Raw genomic sequence first — 15,584 nt, forward strand, 5'->3', positions numbered from 1 at the left:
TATCTTGTTTAAATATCAACTTCTGACTACTGTCTGATGGCTGGAGTAGTTGAGCTGAAGAAATGAAGAGTGAAGAATCCTAGGAGTGAGTGGCTGTTGGGTGTTGCGCAATCGCAGTGGGGGCCTGGGGTCCCCTCCTCCCAGCAGGAGCTGCAGGACTGGGCACTGACACACCTCACCAGGTGAGCCAAGCTGCTTCCTGCAGGAGCAGCACACAGAACGGATACGCTAAGATTCGGGTGACTGAAGTGTAATGTCACCAGAATAACACATCTAGGTTTGTGAACTTTGCCTAACCCATGTGACACAGGGACCAGCAACATCCTACTGAAAGGTGTCCCATGACTGCCAACTACGGCCACGGTCTCCCTCCTGGCACTCGTGGTAGGTCTTTGCATGGTGGGAGCTGTCCTCTACTGCAATCCAGAGGCGGGTCCAAGTTGTAGAATGTGGTAGAAGTTCTAGTCATGACCGATCCATGGGCTGGGCCTGGGTGCTTGTGGCACATATCCCTCTGCATGCTGCCCTATGGCTGTAGATGCAGAAGGCAGGGGCTGGCATGGAGGAAAGAAGGGAGCTACCACGTGAAGGGCCCATTTGCACTGAGAGGCCAAGTAGAAGTTGACAAGGGAAACAGTCTGAGACATCTTAGACTTAGTTGCCAGAGGATAAGAGAAATATTTTGAGTAAAATAAAACTGTTACCACCACCACTCTAAAACCACAAACTGTTCCACACTCTTAAGCCTCTGATGAAACCCTGGGCACAAAGCCCAGATGGGAAGTCAGGTACATCTCAGTAGTAGAGCATTTTCTGTGCATACACTTGGCTCCAGTACCATAAAGAAGCATCCCCAAAAACATGGGGTAGAGGAGGCTCAGAGTACCACGAGACTTTACCCAGAAGCAAAGGATCCCTTATGAACTGTCTTCCAGCCCCAGGCAGTCACAATCTTTGCCTGTTGCTTGTCTTTCCCCTTCCCCTCGTATCCTAGCCACTGTGGGTTCCAGTACCTTCCATCCCACATTCCTAAGTAAGACTCAGCTTTGGTCTGGTGGATGGTTGCCCCCTGCCTCCCTGACTTGCTGTTGGTGCTCTAGGAACTCACCCCAGGACCAGGCCCTTTCATTTTCTGTATCAATAATGGCTCCATAAGCCCTTTTATGGCAGAGATCCTTATTTCATCTCAAGAGCTGTGGTGCAATAAAGGGACCTGAGGGGCTGGGCTGGAAGACACCATCCACTGACAGACATGAGAATAGGGCCACCTCCTACATTCTAACCTATCTGGCCTGCCTGGGAGACCAGCAGAAACGGGCAGATCCCACATCACAGACCACTGCTGTTTCAAGCCATAGCACCACACAGCTTGTTACAAAGCAACAGCCAGCACTTGAGTATTCACCACTGACTTCCTGTGGCACCCTGGCCAGGGCACCTGTTTAGGGAGAAGGCCCAAGAACAGTCTCCACAACCCCCAGGGAACTCACAGCTTTTCAAACAGACCATACACCCACACAAGCAGAATGAACTGGGGAAGACACTGGAGTTGTGGTCTGAGCTCATCTCCAGCTGACACACAGATGGGTTTCTGGTGGGCAGCAGCCTGATGCATCAGCTTCTCCTGGAGCCTTCTAGTAAATGACACAGCCCCTGTCTTAATGGCAATCTATGTCCTCCTCATAGATATAGAAATAGTCCAAGAGGCAGGAGATGGTGTTCACAGTCATCCTTGAAAGGATTTGTCCTCCTCTGGATGAGTCCCCTCTGAAAGGGTAGACACTAATCCAGTTCACAGAAGTGGACACAACAGTCCAGAAGAGGTGAGGGATAGAGTGTCTTCATACCCTGGCTTCTGAATCAATGAGTTTGTAGGGGAAGAAGGCCATTGTGATCATGCAGATGAAGGAGGGGTGAAGTTTTCAACCTCTGCCCAGGGGAAGAGGGTGGGAACAGTGAGCATGGCTTCCAAGAGGATAGAAAATACTAGAGTCTCTTTCCCAGTCAGTGGGACACACACCCTCAATCCCAAGGACAGATCAGTTCTGAGTTCTGATTCTGATGATGCTACTTTCTAGAATTTAGAAAATTCTGGCTATACAACTAGCAGCCTCAGCTTCCTTCCTCTGCTGCAAGGTAAGATCTAAGCTATTACTGGCATTGTGGGCCAGCACTGTGGGCCTGTAGGCCAGCTACTCAAGACACTGACCAATTACAAGTTCAACCCCAGACTGGGCTACAGAAAGAGCTCAAACCTGTCTCAGAAAGTAAAAAGACAGCTGAGGGTGGCACTCAGAAGTGGAACCCAATCCCTACTACAGAGAACAAACAGCAAGAAAAGACGAAAAGACTCGCATTCCTGTGAAAATCAATGATGTCAATGAGGCTTTTTTTTTTTTTTTTTTTTTTTTTTTGGCCTCAAATACAAAGCAATTCTCCTGCCTCAACTTCCAAAGTACTTGGTGAGCCATCAATGCCCAGAACTCTAAAGAAGCTGTCTTAATCAGATGAAAGCTCTAATCACATTCAACAATCCTGTGATATAGGCAGGGTGCAGGGTGTGGTGGTGCTTGCTAGCTCTAGTTCTTTTAGATAAGGACAAGGCTGAGGGACCAAGATGGCTTAAGCCCAGGAAAAAAAAAAGGGGGGGGGGCGGCAAAAGGGAAGAGAAGAAAGGGAAAAGACAGGAAGAGAAAACTGCCAGGCCTGGTTGTACAGGGAGGCAAAAGGATTGCCATGAATTTGATGTCTTGTGGCTCCGTGGTAGAGTGCCTGAGGCTCTACTTTCAGCACTGTAAACAAACAAGCAAACAAACAAACTGGAAACAAATCCTAGGTTCTTCACATTGAGTCTGCCTATAGGCTCCTAGCCCCTGCCCTGCTCTGCCCTGCCCTTCTCCCCCCCCCCACCCACGTCCCAGCGGGTGGGGCTCACCCTTATCTCTGCTGGCAAATGAAGCAATAGGATTGAAGCTGAGCTGAGTTTAATGCTGGGTCCCACCCCTTACCTCATCCCTTTGGCCTGGGGCTCATCACAGTCTGCTTGTTATAAGTACCCAGCTTGTCCTGCCCCCCACCCAAACAAAACCCTACAGGACCCTTTAACAAAGTGGTTCTTAACCTTCCTAATGCTTTAACCCTTTAATAGAATTCCTCATGTTGTTGTGACCCCCAGCCATAAAATTATTTTCTTTCTTTTGTTTTGTTTTTTGTTTTTCAAGACAGGGTTTCTCTGTGTAGTGGATGTTCTGGAACTTTCTCTGTGTGAAGGGATCAGACCTTCACCCAGCCCCCTGCTTTGGCAGCCATAACAGGCTGCAGAAAAGACCCAGCAAGATGTGGCCTCAGACTCAATATATGTTTCTTAGTTTTTAGCTTTCTGGCCTTGAAGGACCTGCCATAGTCACTAGGAGATCAGAAACCCTCACGTGGCAAGGAACCAATCAAAAGTTAGCTGGCAGGCTCTGGACATGCTTTACGGTAAAAGTGGCATAACAGTGCCATGCAGAGCATAGCAACTGCCCTGGGAGGGCCTATACGCCATAGTAATCAGTTAACCAATCAACACAGGACAGGTCACCAAACCCGGACGGAAGTGCACCAATCCTGAGACTGTTGCATACCCCTAGACACCCCCTTTGCACACCCCAATAAATTTCCTGCCTCATGGTTCCTCCGGGTCCTTCTCACTCCACCCACTATGATGAACAGACAAAGGGCCCAAGTTAAGACAGTTAACTCATTAAACAATAAAAGATTCTTTGCTTTTGCATTGGAATGGGTCTCTTGGTGATTTTGGGGTTCAGAATTTGGGCAAAACATGTGGACCAGGCTGGTCTCGAACTCACAGAGATCTGCCTGCTTCTGCCTCCCAAGTGCTGGGATTAAAGGAGTGCCCTACCACACCCTGCCTGATAAAACTATTTTTATTGCTATTTCATAACTGTAATTTTGGTACTGTTATAAATTATAATGCAAATATCTGTTTTCTAATGGTCTCTGAAGTATGGCCGCCCACTCCCCTCATTGCCTTCACCTGGGGCTCCAGAGTCAGCCAGGCTATCTCCATACACAGCAGCTAGAGTCTGGTCCTCTTCCAACCTGTGCTGAGGCAACAAGATAAGGACTATCCAACAGTGAAGTGGTCCAGATCCTGTGCTCTCCAGGCATCCCCCCCAAAGGATACTACTAGAATTCCCCAGTACTGTCCTTGGAGTCTGAATTCCCAGCTGGTCCTTCATCCAGTGGCCTCCATTTTCTTGGCTTCAGGTCCCTTGTGACCACTCAGGAAACCATTCAAAACCACACTGCCCATTTTTCTCTGTGGTCTGTTTACTGAGCCCCCAGCATTCTAGGAGGAAGGAGTTCAAATGTCCCACCCTTACCACTCTGGGCAATGCCCAACACACAGAGGGAGCTTAGGAGATATTAGCTAGGTAAATTATTACCCAGATAACTCACTCAGCTCAGCTCTTGGGGCAGAAAGGGTGGTGGAGGAGAAAAGATGCTTAGGTAGCCAGCCCAACAGGTAAGGAAATCCATCTGGACCAGGCATTGGTTAATCTTTCTTAACTATGCCAGGATGGTTATTAAGCCATTTTCCAGATGAGTCAACCAAAGCCCAGAGGTGTAGAATGACTGGCCTAAGGACATTCAGCTTGCTCAGGGCAGAATGGAGTCTGGGGCCAGCTTTCTAGGACCTACAGCTGTCTCCCACTGTGGGGCACCCAGGGTGACCTTTGGAGTCCACCACTCAAAGAGGAATCCTAAGTGCTTGAAGAAGCAGGCACTGGGCCAAAGTCTTTCCATGAGCTTTCTTTTCTACTTTGGGAAGAACTACAGCTCAGTTTGCAAATGCTCAACGAAGGCCCTGAGTGACTTTTCCTAGATCACACAGCAGAGCAGTAGACCATAAGGCTACGGAATCCCTACCACCAGACTTCCCTGTGTGGTGACTGGAGAATGAAGCACACTGAGGTTACTGCCTCAGTTTCCCCTTGTACACTTGGCACTGAGGGCAGGGTGACCACTGACAAGGCATAAGGTGATTAGGCAGGCCTCTCACCTTCCACACAGGGCTGAAAGGGGAAGTGAGGAATAGCTGTTTCCCCATCCCATCAACCCCACCCTGCCCCAGCACCTGGTGGGCAGTACCTCTCTGGAACCAGTTCCCCCTGGGGAAACTCCCCAGGAAATGCCCCCAGTGTCATAACACAGTGCTGCTGCAGCTTCTACGTTGGGAGCCTTGGCCTGACACAAGGTATAACAATTCAAATATCGGAAAGGCCTGTATCTACAGATACTGCTGATTGGATTAAAAATACCTGCTCCTTGTGCAAATATCCCTCTGCCCTGGGACACAGGAACCTGGGGTCTGGTGGCATCTGAACTCAGATCCACAGCTCTGTGTGCCTAAGCATCTTTCCCCAGCCACCCCTCTGCTTTCTGTTTCTACTTCTAACTTAAAAGGAATGACTCTCCAGCACACCTTCTCCTGGAGGCCAATGAGATTTCCAGCTTGCCCATACTGTTTCCCCCCTTTCAAATCTAATAAAATTGTTCTGAGCATCTCTTTGAATCTTAATTTTAAATTCTTTCCTTGGTAAGACCCCAGTTTCTCGAAGAAAATCAGGACCCATCCTTTCTGCCACAGGGTCCCGCCTCTCCCCAGAAGGGTCTATCCAGCTCCTCTGCCCTGCAGAGAATACCCCAAGCACCCTAGGACACACTATGAGATGTGATGAGTTCAAATAACTCATGGGATTGGGCTGGATCCAGATGAATTCTCAAGACAGGGAGGTAAGATTTTAGGATTGAGCCACCAGGAAACCAGAAGCCACTTGCTAATTGTGAAGTTTCAGTAGAGGACTGTCTCCCCCAAGCCTATGTTTTCTTACTTGTAAAATGGGGACCGCATCAGACCCTACTTTGTAGTGCTGGCAGGGACTGACTGTGTGCTACCACCAGGCCCTCCAGGTCTGTATCTGATCCTATCACATTGTCAGTTTGCAGAACTTTGCCTGCTTGCCCCACGTCTTTCCCTGGGTGCCTGACCACCATGGTTTTATTTGTGGAATAGGGGTCTAACAGGAGTCAGTTTATTCCAGGGCTGAGAAGAAAACCCAGGGCCCTCATCTCAAGGGTCAGTCAGGAGAGGCTGTCATGTGAGAAAAGCCCAGCCTGGGTGATGGGCTGCAAGTGATGAAATGAAGGGGAGATGGCGCCGGCACCGGCAGGCACAGGCGCAACCTGAATTCATCTGTACCAAGGCCTCCTCAGGAACAGAAGCGGACAGACAGCTTTCAGCTTAGGCCAGGGCGACTTGTTCTTAAGTCACAACAAAAAGAACTCTGATTGCTGGCCGACTCTTCTAGGAGGGACTAGCGTTCCGAACCTCTCGGCCTCACCTGTCTTTCTTCCTGGCCTAACCCAGGTCCTCAGCTCCCCAGGCCCATGTGACACCAGAGGGACGGTGTTTTCCACACACCATGGTGGAGGGTGACTTGGGTCCTCCAGTCTGTCCAGGACTATCATGGCTCCCACCACACCTGCTTCCAACTACCACTTTCTCCTGGAACTTTCCAGAACTTCTTCCCAGCATCCTGAAATGTCTTAAGCATTTAACTTGGCTTCCTGGGAAGGGGTGCAGCTTTAGGGCAAAGGGCACTGGTTGCTTTCTTTTTTCTCTCAGGTCCCTTTGTCTCACTGTCAAGAACATCCTGGAGTTGACATACTGGAAACTCCACTTTCACTTCAGCATTTGCTAAACTTTAGGCCTGGCCACTACACACACTACACTGGTGCCTATCCTCAGGGCACTGGGCTGAACTAGCTTCCCAGGAGGCTGAAGACCAGGGCTGCAAAGTGACAACATTTAAAGACTTTAGTTCAAATTGAGATCCTGACTCTTCTTGGAAGCTAACAATCTAGGTGTTTACTGAGCTGTTGTCATGGCCATCACCCCTGACATGCTCCTTTGTGTTACATAATCCTAACTCTGGGAGAGTTGACCTATTTCCCAGATGGGGAAACTGAGGCTCCCAGAGGTACAGGGAGCTGCAGAGGTTTGTCCACTCCCTGTGAGGTAGGCCTCAATCATGGACCAAACCCACATTCTTCCCATCAGCTCCTCCCATCCATGATGGGAGAAGGCACTACAAGTCAATTAGTACACAAGAGTCAAACACCCTGGTGCTCAGAAGCAAGAGTCTGTCCTTGGTCATTTCACCCTTCACACCTGGCTTCAGACTAACTGTGGTTGCCTTCACTGCAGCTGTTGACAGAGAGGTTCTGCAGTTAGCTTGCTGGGAAGATATTTCAACACACTCCTGTTGTGAGCATGATGACTTCCCCTATGTCACCTGCATGGGTGACATCCCAGCAGCCAGCTGGTAGCAGTCAAGAACCCACAAATCCCTGGATGCAGACGTTGCTGCCCATTCTCTACAAAGGGGCGAGGGACCTTCAACAGTGGCTACATGGTACAATAAGGCACCATACTGGGTTTTAGAACCGAGGGTTACAATATAGTAGGTGCCCACTAGGTGCTTGTTCCCTCCAGAGCCACGGTGGGGGCCCTCTCCTTCCTCCCAAGGGTTGGGGACAGGCCAGTGCTCTACCATGAAGTAGCACCTGGGCTCAGGGTTATTGCTCACTCAGTCACACACCATCTCTAGTGCTAATGAAGCAGGGCTCCTAACAGCCCAGGCTGGGCAGCCCACTCTTGAGATCTGACCTGACCCTAAGCAACCTGTTTCCTTGGTTCTTAGTGCCGAGGCCAAGTCCCCCCATTGCACCCAAACCTAACACAGTCACTACCTCCCCCAGGAAACCTCTGAGGAGCTCCTGTGGAGAACTCTGATGTTCCTCCTCTGGCCTGCTAGCTCACCCTTTCCTCAGCACCGACTGCCCTGTGTGGCAATTTCCTCTTTGCTTGTCCCACCTCCCCCAGGACATAGCAAACAACCATATGGGAGAAAAGTATGTTACTCATTGCAGCTGGCTTGTCACGGGATGGTGACACTGAATGGAAAGAGATGGCTATGGTTTTCAGAATACTTGCTAACATGGTAGGGTATCTACGAGGAGACAGCCTGCCTTGGAGTGAACACAGTAGGTAAATGTGGAAAACCCCAGATCCACCAGTTGAGCCCCTGGATTCTGCTGCTCCTGAAGCCATCACCCCTCCACTTTTTAGTTTCTTGAACCACTGAAGCCTTTTTTTCTGCTTAAACCTGTTTGGTTTGGGCCTCTTCTCACTTAGAGGTAACAGGGTCCTCATGGCAAGCTTAAGCCCAGAGACATGGTTTGTAACAAGGTCATAAAACCAGTAACATAGCAGAGCTGACACCTTGAGTCTGGGTTCCTAACCTGTAGCCTGACCACAGCCCAGCACCCTACTTTGTGCGCCAGCTGGCAGTTGCCTCGATGACCCACTTGTTGGACACAGCCTGGACTCACCTTCTGCTTGGCCAGTCCTGCTACCTCTGTCCCGAAATTTCTAGAGTCACGCTGGTTTAAATTTGGGGCACAGTCCTAAGTCCTACCATCTCACCACCTCTTGCCCTGTGCCACCTGCCTTCTCAGACTCACCACACTGCTATGTTAGTTTAGTTCTGTTTGAGGACCCTATTTATGCCAGAAGAGCAACTAGTTAGATCAAATTTATCACCTTTGTAGTCCTGTAGATAAGGCAGTACCTTAGCATTCAGTAAGTACCCAATAAATGCTTGACATGTGATCTAATGATTAAATGAATAATACACAAGAAACTTTGCCTGAAGTCACAGTCACCAAGTATGGAAAGGCTCCTGGTCCTACCTGGCTAGCCCTGTGGATATGTGGATGCCCTAGCTCCTAATCACATCCTCTGGCCTGTACTCAGAGAGTCTTTTGGGTTGGATCTGAGCATGGGGTCCTTCATCCAGCTTGGGTCCTGGAGTTCTACAAAGGCTGTAAGTAAGGATCTGACCATGTGGCACTCCAGGGACTATTAGGAGGCTCTTGCTGGCCAAGCTCAAAGAGCAGCAGGGACACTCTCACTCCCTCAGCCCAACTTCCTTCATCCAGCCTGGATCTTCAGATGGCAGCCCAGCCCTTGGAATATAGAAAAACAGACCCAACAACGGGGAAGTGATGGAGCGTTCTCTCCTTCCCTGGAACCCATGCAGAAGGCTGCATAGTGAACAGGAGGCATAGTAGAATCTCTGCACTCCATTAGTGAATGATACCAGACAGATGTCCCCACATCTCTGAGGCTGGTTTTCCAGAAACCAACATTGAAAGCCTCCCTTTCTGGGTTATCATGAAACTGGATGGGAGCTGGGAGAGCAACTTCCCTAGGGATGTGGATGAGCCTAGTACCCCTTCACCAGAAAGAATCTCCCAGGACACAGCACTACTCAAGGACTGTCCTCCAAGACTCTCCCAGTCCCAGGATTGGAGAGCCTCGGGTTCTATCCTGGACTGGCTCAGAAAGAAATAAAGAAATGAAACAAGCTGAACTGTCCTTGGTCGGGTGGCTCCTGATGGGGGTGGGGTACAAGGCATCTGGAGGAAGCACCCAGGGGTGTGGGGAGGGATTGCCCCAAGACAGGCAGGATCTTCCCAGCACTGATTTCCCCTAATAGGCAGGAACCCCACACGGGTTCTGGCTAGGACTCCTACGTGTGCTCTGAGAAGTCAAGGGAGGGTGGCGGTGGGAACAGAAAGTGCCTCAGGTCATATAACAGGAGCCCTGAGTCACTGTGTTTGAAGGGACTCAGTTTACTTAGCTGTAAAGCAGATGTGGCCCCTTTCTCAGGTGGCTGTGAGGCACAGGCAGAAATTACAGGCCTGCTGGGTAGGCCTTGTGCAGCCCCGTGCTCATGCGGGCCTAATGACCTTGAAGAGCTTCTCTTGTAGTTGATGCTACCCTCTGGCAGTTGTGGGGGAGCACCTGGAGTTCCAGGGCCTGGCTCAGGCTGTGTCTCTCAAGCAGAGAAAAGTGGTTAGTCAAAACTGCTCCTAGAAACAGTGTGAGCCACCACAAGAGGCCCCATAAGACTGCTGATAGTCACCAGACCCTCACAGGCTCCCAGACTAGGCAAGTGGTACTCACAGTGTCATGGGAAGATTGGAGATCTCCCTGGAGTCAGTGCCTGGCCTGCCTTCTTGGGCCCTGGGGATGAAAGGACTTCAGGCCCTCCCTTCCAGGGGACCTCCCCACTATGGCCGTGACATCTAACTTCCTCCCGACTCAGCCAGCATCCAGGAAGCCCCGCCCCAGGTGAGGGGGCCAGCACCCAGGGGCCCACACCCACGCTGTACGAGATACTTCCCAGAGGGTTCTTTCAAGGCCTAGCTGGTTCAAACAGCCTCACTGGACAGACAATAAATAATGCAGCTGCTCTCTGGCCAGCCTCCTGTGACTGATCGTGTTTCGGGCCACTTGAGTTTCGGCCAGCCTGCTTTGTTTAGAATGCCAAGCCCCAGCTGGGTTTCTGGCCACGTGGGTACTATGGTCCCACTGAGGGCCAGTCTGAGCCTGCCCTACAAAGGCTAAGTAAGGTGGCCACCCTGAAGAAAATGCCCCACTGATTTTGAAACCAGCTCGGGACTAAGTGGGATCTAGGGGTGTCATTTTGGCAGGGTGGGTGGTCGTCCTCATCTTCTGGGGTCAGCAGGGTTCTCTGATGCCTCCATGAATCAGAGACTCAGCCCCATACAAGGCTACCAATGGAGAGCACCCTCATTTTGTCCCAGCTGACTGTGCCCACCTCCTTGAGGCCACATCAGACCCTGCATCCAGAGAGCTTTCACCTCACACTGAAATGCCTATATTCTCACTGGTGTGTGTGTGTGTGTGTGTTGGGGGGGGGGTTACAGCCATCCCTGTCTGCTTTCTCACTGTGGTCATCTGCAGATTGTACTATCTCCCTTGAGTGACAAGGTCCTCTATCTAAACGATGGCCATCATCTCCTTAGTGCCATGCACTGCCTTCCTCCCTGCAGTGGTCTCATTTCTTCATGGAAATGGATTGCCTAGAAACCTCATGTCTCTCCACACCAAAAATATACATGTCCTCCTCAGGGGCTGGCCCTGCCCACTTCCTTCCTCACTCCTGCTTGATAGCCTGGCCTCCAACTACAGATGTAATGTAATGTAAACATAATGGCCTGGAGGCAGGCCCAACATGGATCTGCAAACACACAGGTGGCTTCTGCCCCAGGGCCATAACACTTGTTCCCCTGCCCAGAGGTCTTCTCCAGCTCACTCTTAGTGAACCCCCATTCAAGGCTATCTTCTCACACTACTTTGTTTTGCACTTCATTTTGCAGAAGCCATTTCATTCATGAGTAATTCCTGTGCCATGTAATTCATCCGGTTAAAGTCAGCCCATGGATGCTCCAAAATCTCCATGCCTGTCACCACATCCAAGTTCAGATTGGTCTTTGCTTTCAAAACAAGCCCATACCTGTTTCTCTATGCCTCTCCACGGCCAGGGCAGCCCCCCACTCTGTTCTAGAAACTTCTATGAATAGACAGCATGTGGCCTTCATGATGGGGGCCTCTTTCACTTGGCACATCTTCCAGGGTCAACCAGGCTGTATCTCAGGTTGAGATTTCACTCCCTCTATGGCCCAGGGCATTTTACTGTATGGGCTTGCCACATCTTGGGTCCATTTATCCTGGTAGAAGTCCTAAAGAGGATTTTCTGGCTGGCTGGGCTGTCATTATCACCCCTCCACTTTTGCCTTCTTGGCTGATAACATCTTCACCTGTCTGTTTCCTATCTCTCCCACCCATCTGCTCCTTGAGGCCTGGATGGTCCACCTAGCTCACTGCTGCAGTCAAGCACCTACTATGTACTGGGCTGCCACATAACAGGTACTCAGCAAATGCTCTGTATCCTGAAGGAAAGAAGGTGCTTCCCCACGTGCTGGGGCTGCTCCTGGTCTCCTCACCTGTGAGCTCTCTGAGAATAAGTGCTGCCTAGTATGGCTCACCAAGCAGGGCCTTGGGCAGAAAAGAAAAAGGCAGGCCTTGGACCCCAGTGGCCCCTCCGCAGAGTAAACAGTGACTCTCTTAGAGCAATGCTGGCTGCTGCCTGTGAGAATCTCTCCTGAGGTTCTGGTGTGGCACCATGGTGGCCCAGAGGGGCTGACAGTTGTGTACTGAGATTCAGCAGGGCCTAGTTTGGAGCACTGCCCTGCAATCTAGGAAGTTCCAAGATAGCATGGTTATGCAGTAACTCCATAAACTGAAGACACAGCAGAGGAGTGGACAGTAGAACACTGTAGTAGAGGAACTTGTAGGGCTGAGCCCAGGAGGAATGGAGAGTACCACGGGAAGGAAGGGAGGTGGCTTTACTCTGCCTCTAGTGTTCTCCCCTGACCCACACTCAGCTCAAGTCCTGCTCAAGGGCATCGGCCTGCCTAGGCTGTGTCCACAGGGGGAGGAGTCAGGGGAATCCTGACTCACCAGGATGGGGCAGCAGATGGGTCAGGGACCCATAGTGCAGAGCCAACCACACAGCAAGCAGAAGGAAGGATCACAGCAGCAAGGCGGGGGGGGGGGGGTCTAAGAGGGAAAGAGGGTCCCCTTGTCATAGGTGTTGGGGCAGGCACAGCGCAGGATGGGAAGAACACAGGCTCAGGGCCTCCGGTGAGGGCACCAGATGGCTAATTGTCCATAGAGCTCCTGGGATGCTTTCAGGGCCTGGATGCCATCTGCTCCCAGCCCTCCTGCCTAGGGGCAGCTGCAGCAGGAGAGGAGAAGGATCTACAAGGCTCAGGGTGGGTCTGTTCCTCTAAGCCTGCCCTAATCATGCCCTGAACCGTGTGTTCAGGGGCAGCCTGGTGTAGGAGATGTGACTGCCTCTTGGGCTCTCAAGGGACAAACCCACCTTTCTTGCCCAAATATACCAGTATGTGACAGTCATTCTTGAGCCTGATGGAGACAGGGCAAGGATAAGGTCTTTGGGGAATGGGCTGAGTGTCCTATTTGCCTCTGTTGTTGTGACAAAACATCCTAACCAAAGGCAACTTGGGGGATGAAAGGGTTTATTTGGATTACACTTCCATGTCACAGTCCTTCAACAAGGGAAATCCACACAGAGACCATGGAGGAAGACAGCTACTGGCTTGCTCAGCTACCTTCCTTCTACAGCTCAGGCCTACCTTCCAATGGGTGGCATCAACCACAGTGGGCTGGGTCCTCTGATATCAATTAGCAATTAAGAAAATGTTCCACAGACAAGGGCCCAGGCCAATTTGATTTGGGGTTATTCTTCAGTTGAGGTTCCCTCTTCCCAGGTGATTGGAGATTTATGTCAAGTTGACACCTAAAGCTAACTATAACACTGATGATATGGCCTGATGGGAGACACACTGAGGACATGGCCTGTAGGGGACAGGATGGGAATACAACCTGATGGGGACACCTGGTGAGGTAGATGGTAAGGGCAGCCCACAGAAAGAGGAGGGTTGAGCATTTGCTGAAGGCCACTTACAGTGTTAATGTCACCAGATGAAACTCATTGGTAAAGCAACTAGGGGTCATAGTTGTCCAACACAACACCAAAACAAAAACAAAAACACAACAGCTGATAAGTGACAGCTACAGGCATCTCTTCCCTGGGGCCAGCTTGCAGGCATCCTTTCGCTGCCTTCCAAAAGTCTCCAAAGTTATTTTCACAAGGCTAAGCCAAGTTTTAAGTTAAGGGGGCCCCTCCTGAGCCTGGTTCCTCTCCTCTTCCTGTCTGCCCACTGGCACAGCCTCCACTGTACCTCAAGGGAAGGAGGGGAGATGAAGCAGGGGTCACACCTATGGGCCCCACTGCCAGAGTTCACCAGAGCTCCCTGCTAATCTTGTCCTGGAGTCTGGCTCAGTTTGCCCCACTCCCTGGATGTACAAACAGCCTAGCAAAGTCCACAACAGACAGATACATCTTCCAAGTGTTTGGGCACTGGATCCAGATGGCCCTGCACTATGAGCCAATAGGAACCAGCATGGCCCTCACAAAGACCTTGTCTTGGAACCTTGGATCCCCTTGGCAGAGAGCCAGGACCAGCAGCAGCAAGAGCTCTATGTACACCTCACGCTTTTCCAGATGTGAGTGGGACTGGGCCAGGGGTGACAGGCTCATGCAGAGGGGAATCTGAAGACGAAAGTGGAAAAGTATGTGCTGTCCCAGTACAACCCTCCAATTTGTTCCCCAGCAGCTGCCAGCTCTGCCCCACCGCAGATTTGCGGATTTAGGTCTTCCCTGGTAGCCTAGAGTTTAGAATGCCCCAGAGCCTGCTTGGACTGGCTCGCCTCATATCTGGCTCTCTGAGGATGGGAGGTAGGGATCTGGAAAGAATACATTATGTCTGGACAATACCCCACCCCACCCCATCCCAGCACAGGACACATGGTACCTATGGGGGCTGAGTATAGGATGGGGCAAACCCAGTGCTGATCACAGTGCCACACCCACCCCAAGCTGCTCTTTCATCACCAAAGGGGAAGTGACCATCCATCAGTGCACACTACCTTCCCAGAGGAAGTTCTACAATGTTCCCATTCTGTGGGTGAGGAAACCAAGGCACAGAGTGATCACTTTATCAACAGCTGCTCAGGAGTGCAAGAACCAGGGCCCTCTCAATGCTGGACTACTCCATTCCCAAACAGTCCCTGAGGGTCCTCCAGTGAGCCAACCCCTAGGAACCTAGGAAAGAGTAAGGCAGGGAAACCTATTGCAGTCTTTGGTGTGACCAAAACACCAGGCACTCGATGGGGTGGCCTGACCTTTGAACTACCCACCCAAGGAGGTCCATCATGGATGGAAGCAGAAGGTGGCCAGTGACTCATTCCAGGGCTGGATTCTGGCTTCTCTGTTCCCACAACCAGTTGGCATCCCTGTCCAAGCAGAATGCCTCTCACTGTTGGCTTAGAGACTATAAATCTGTCTGGGCCCAAGGCCCACCATCCAGGGCTCTAGACAGGCTTGCCTTGTAGCAGAGCAACTGTGGCTACTGTACCTGTGCTTCCTATCAAAGTGGGCGTGCACGGAGCAGCTGCAATTCCTCTGTCCCCTGGGCTTCTCCGGCAGCTCGGCGGTTTTACCTCAGCAGAGCCCCGGGTTCTCTTAATACCTCTGTTTTGGTTATGGTTGTTGCCATCATCAACACAACATCTTAGTCTGAATTATGCTGTTTTTTGCTACTAGTATTTCTTATATGACAGCACAAATATTCTGTGGGGGAAAGAGGAAGGCAGAAAAGAAAGGGAAGCGGGAAAAGGGGGAGGAGAAGGAGGAGGGTATGGGGGGAGAGAGGGGGCTTTGTGTAGTTGATATTCCAGACAGTGAGCCTAGAAAGAGAAAGGGCTCTTTACTCCTTTATGCTTTAGAAAACATCCTGTTTAAGTAAAATGTACACCAGCAGGAAGTATTCAAAACACCAAGGCATTGCTAGGACCTCCTATAAGCAAATCACAGACCTTGTGATCCCAGCCTCAGAGGAGAAAGCCCAGCCTTGCCTAAGATCCTGTGGCTTCCTGCTCTAGGCAGGGCCTATCAGATGTGGCTGAAGGTGGAACCAAGCCCAGGTACTCTCCC

At 50.9% G+C, this 15,584-nt stretch overlaps 1 protein-coding gene across 12 annotated transcripts in view; it reads right to left on the reverse strand.

The window, feature by feature from the left end:
* Positions 1 to 15,584, reverse strand: part of Iqsec1 (IQ motif and Sec7 domain ArfGEF 1) — a 318,516-nt gene that overhangs the window by 85,152 nt on the left and 217,780 nt on the right. The window contains exon 1 of one of the 12 annotated variants that reach the window (XM_051203357.1): positions 10,100 to 10,122. The exons of the other annotated variants lie outside the window; for them this stretch is intronic. Within the exon in view, the coding sequence (XP_051059314.1) occupies positions 10,100 to 10,107 (8 nt within the window). The 5' untranslated portion in view covers positions 10,108 to 10,122. Of the gene's footprint in view, positions 1 to 10,099; positions 10,123 to 15,584 lie in introns of those variants that run through there. 12 annotated transcript variants of the gene reach the window in all.

This window comes from Phodopus roborovskii, unplaced genomic scaffold, assembly GCF_943737965.1.
Source record: "Phodopus roborovskii unplaced genomic scaffold, PHOROB, whole genome shotgun sequence".
Lineage (NCBI taxonomy): Eukaryota > Metazoa > Chordata > Mammalia > Rodentia > Cricetidae > Phodopus > Phodopus roborovskii.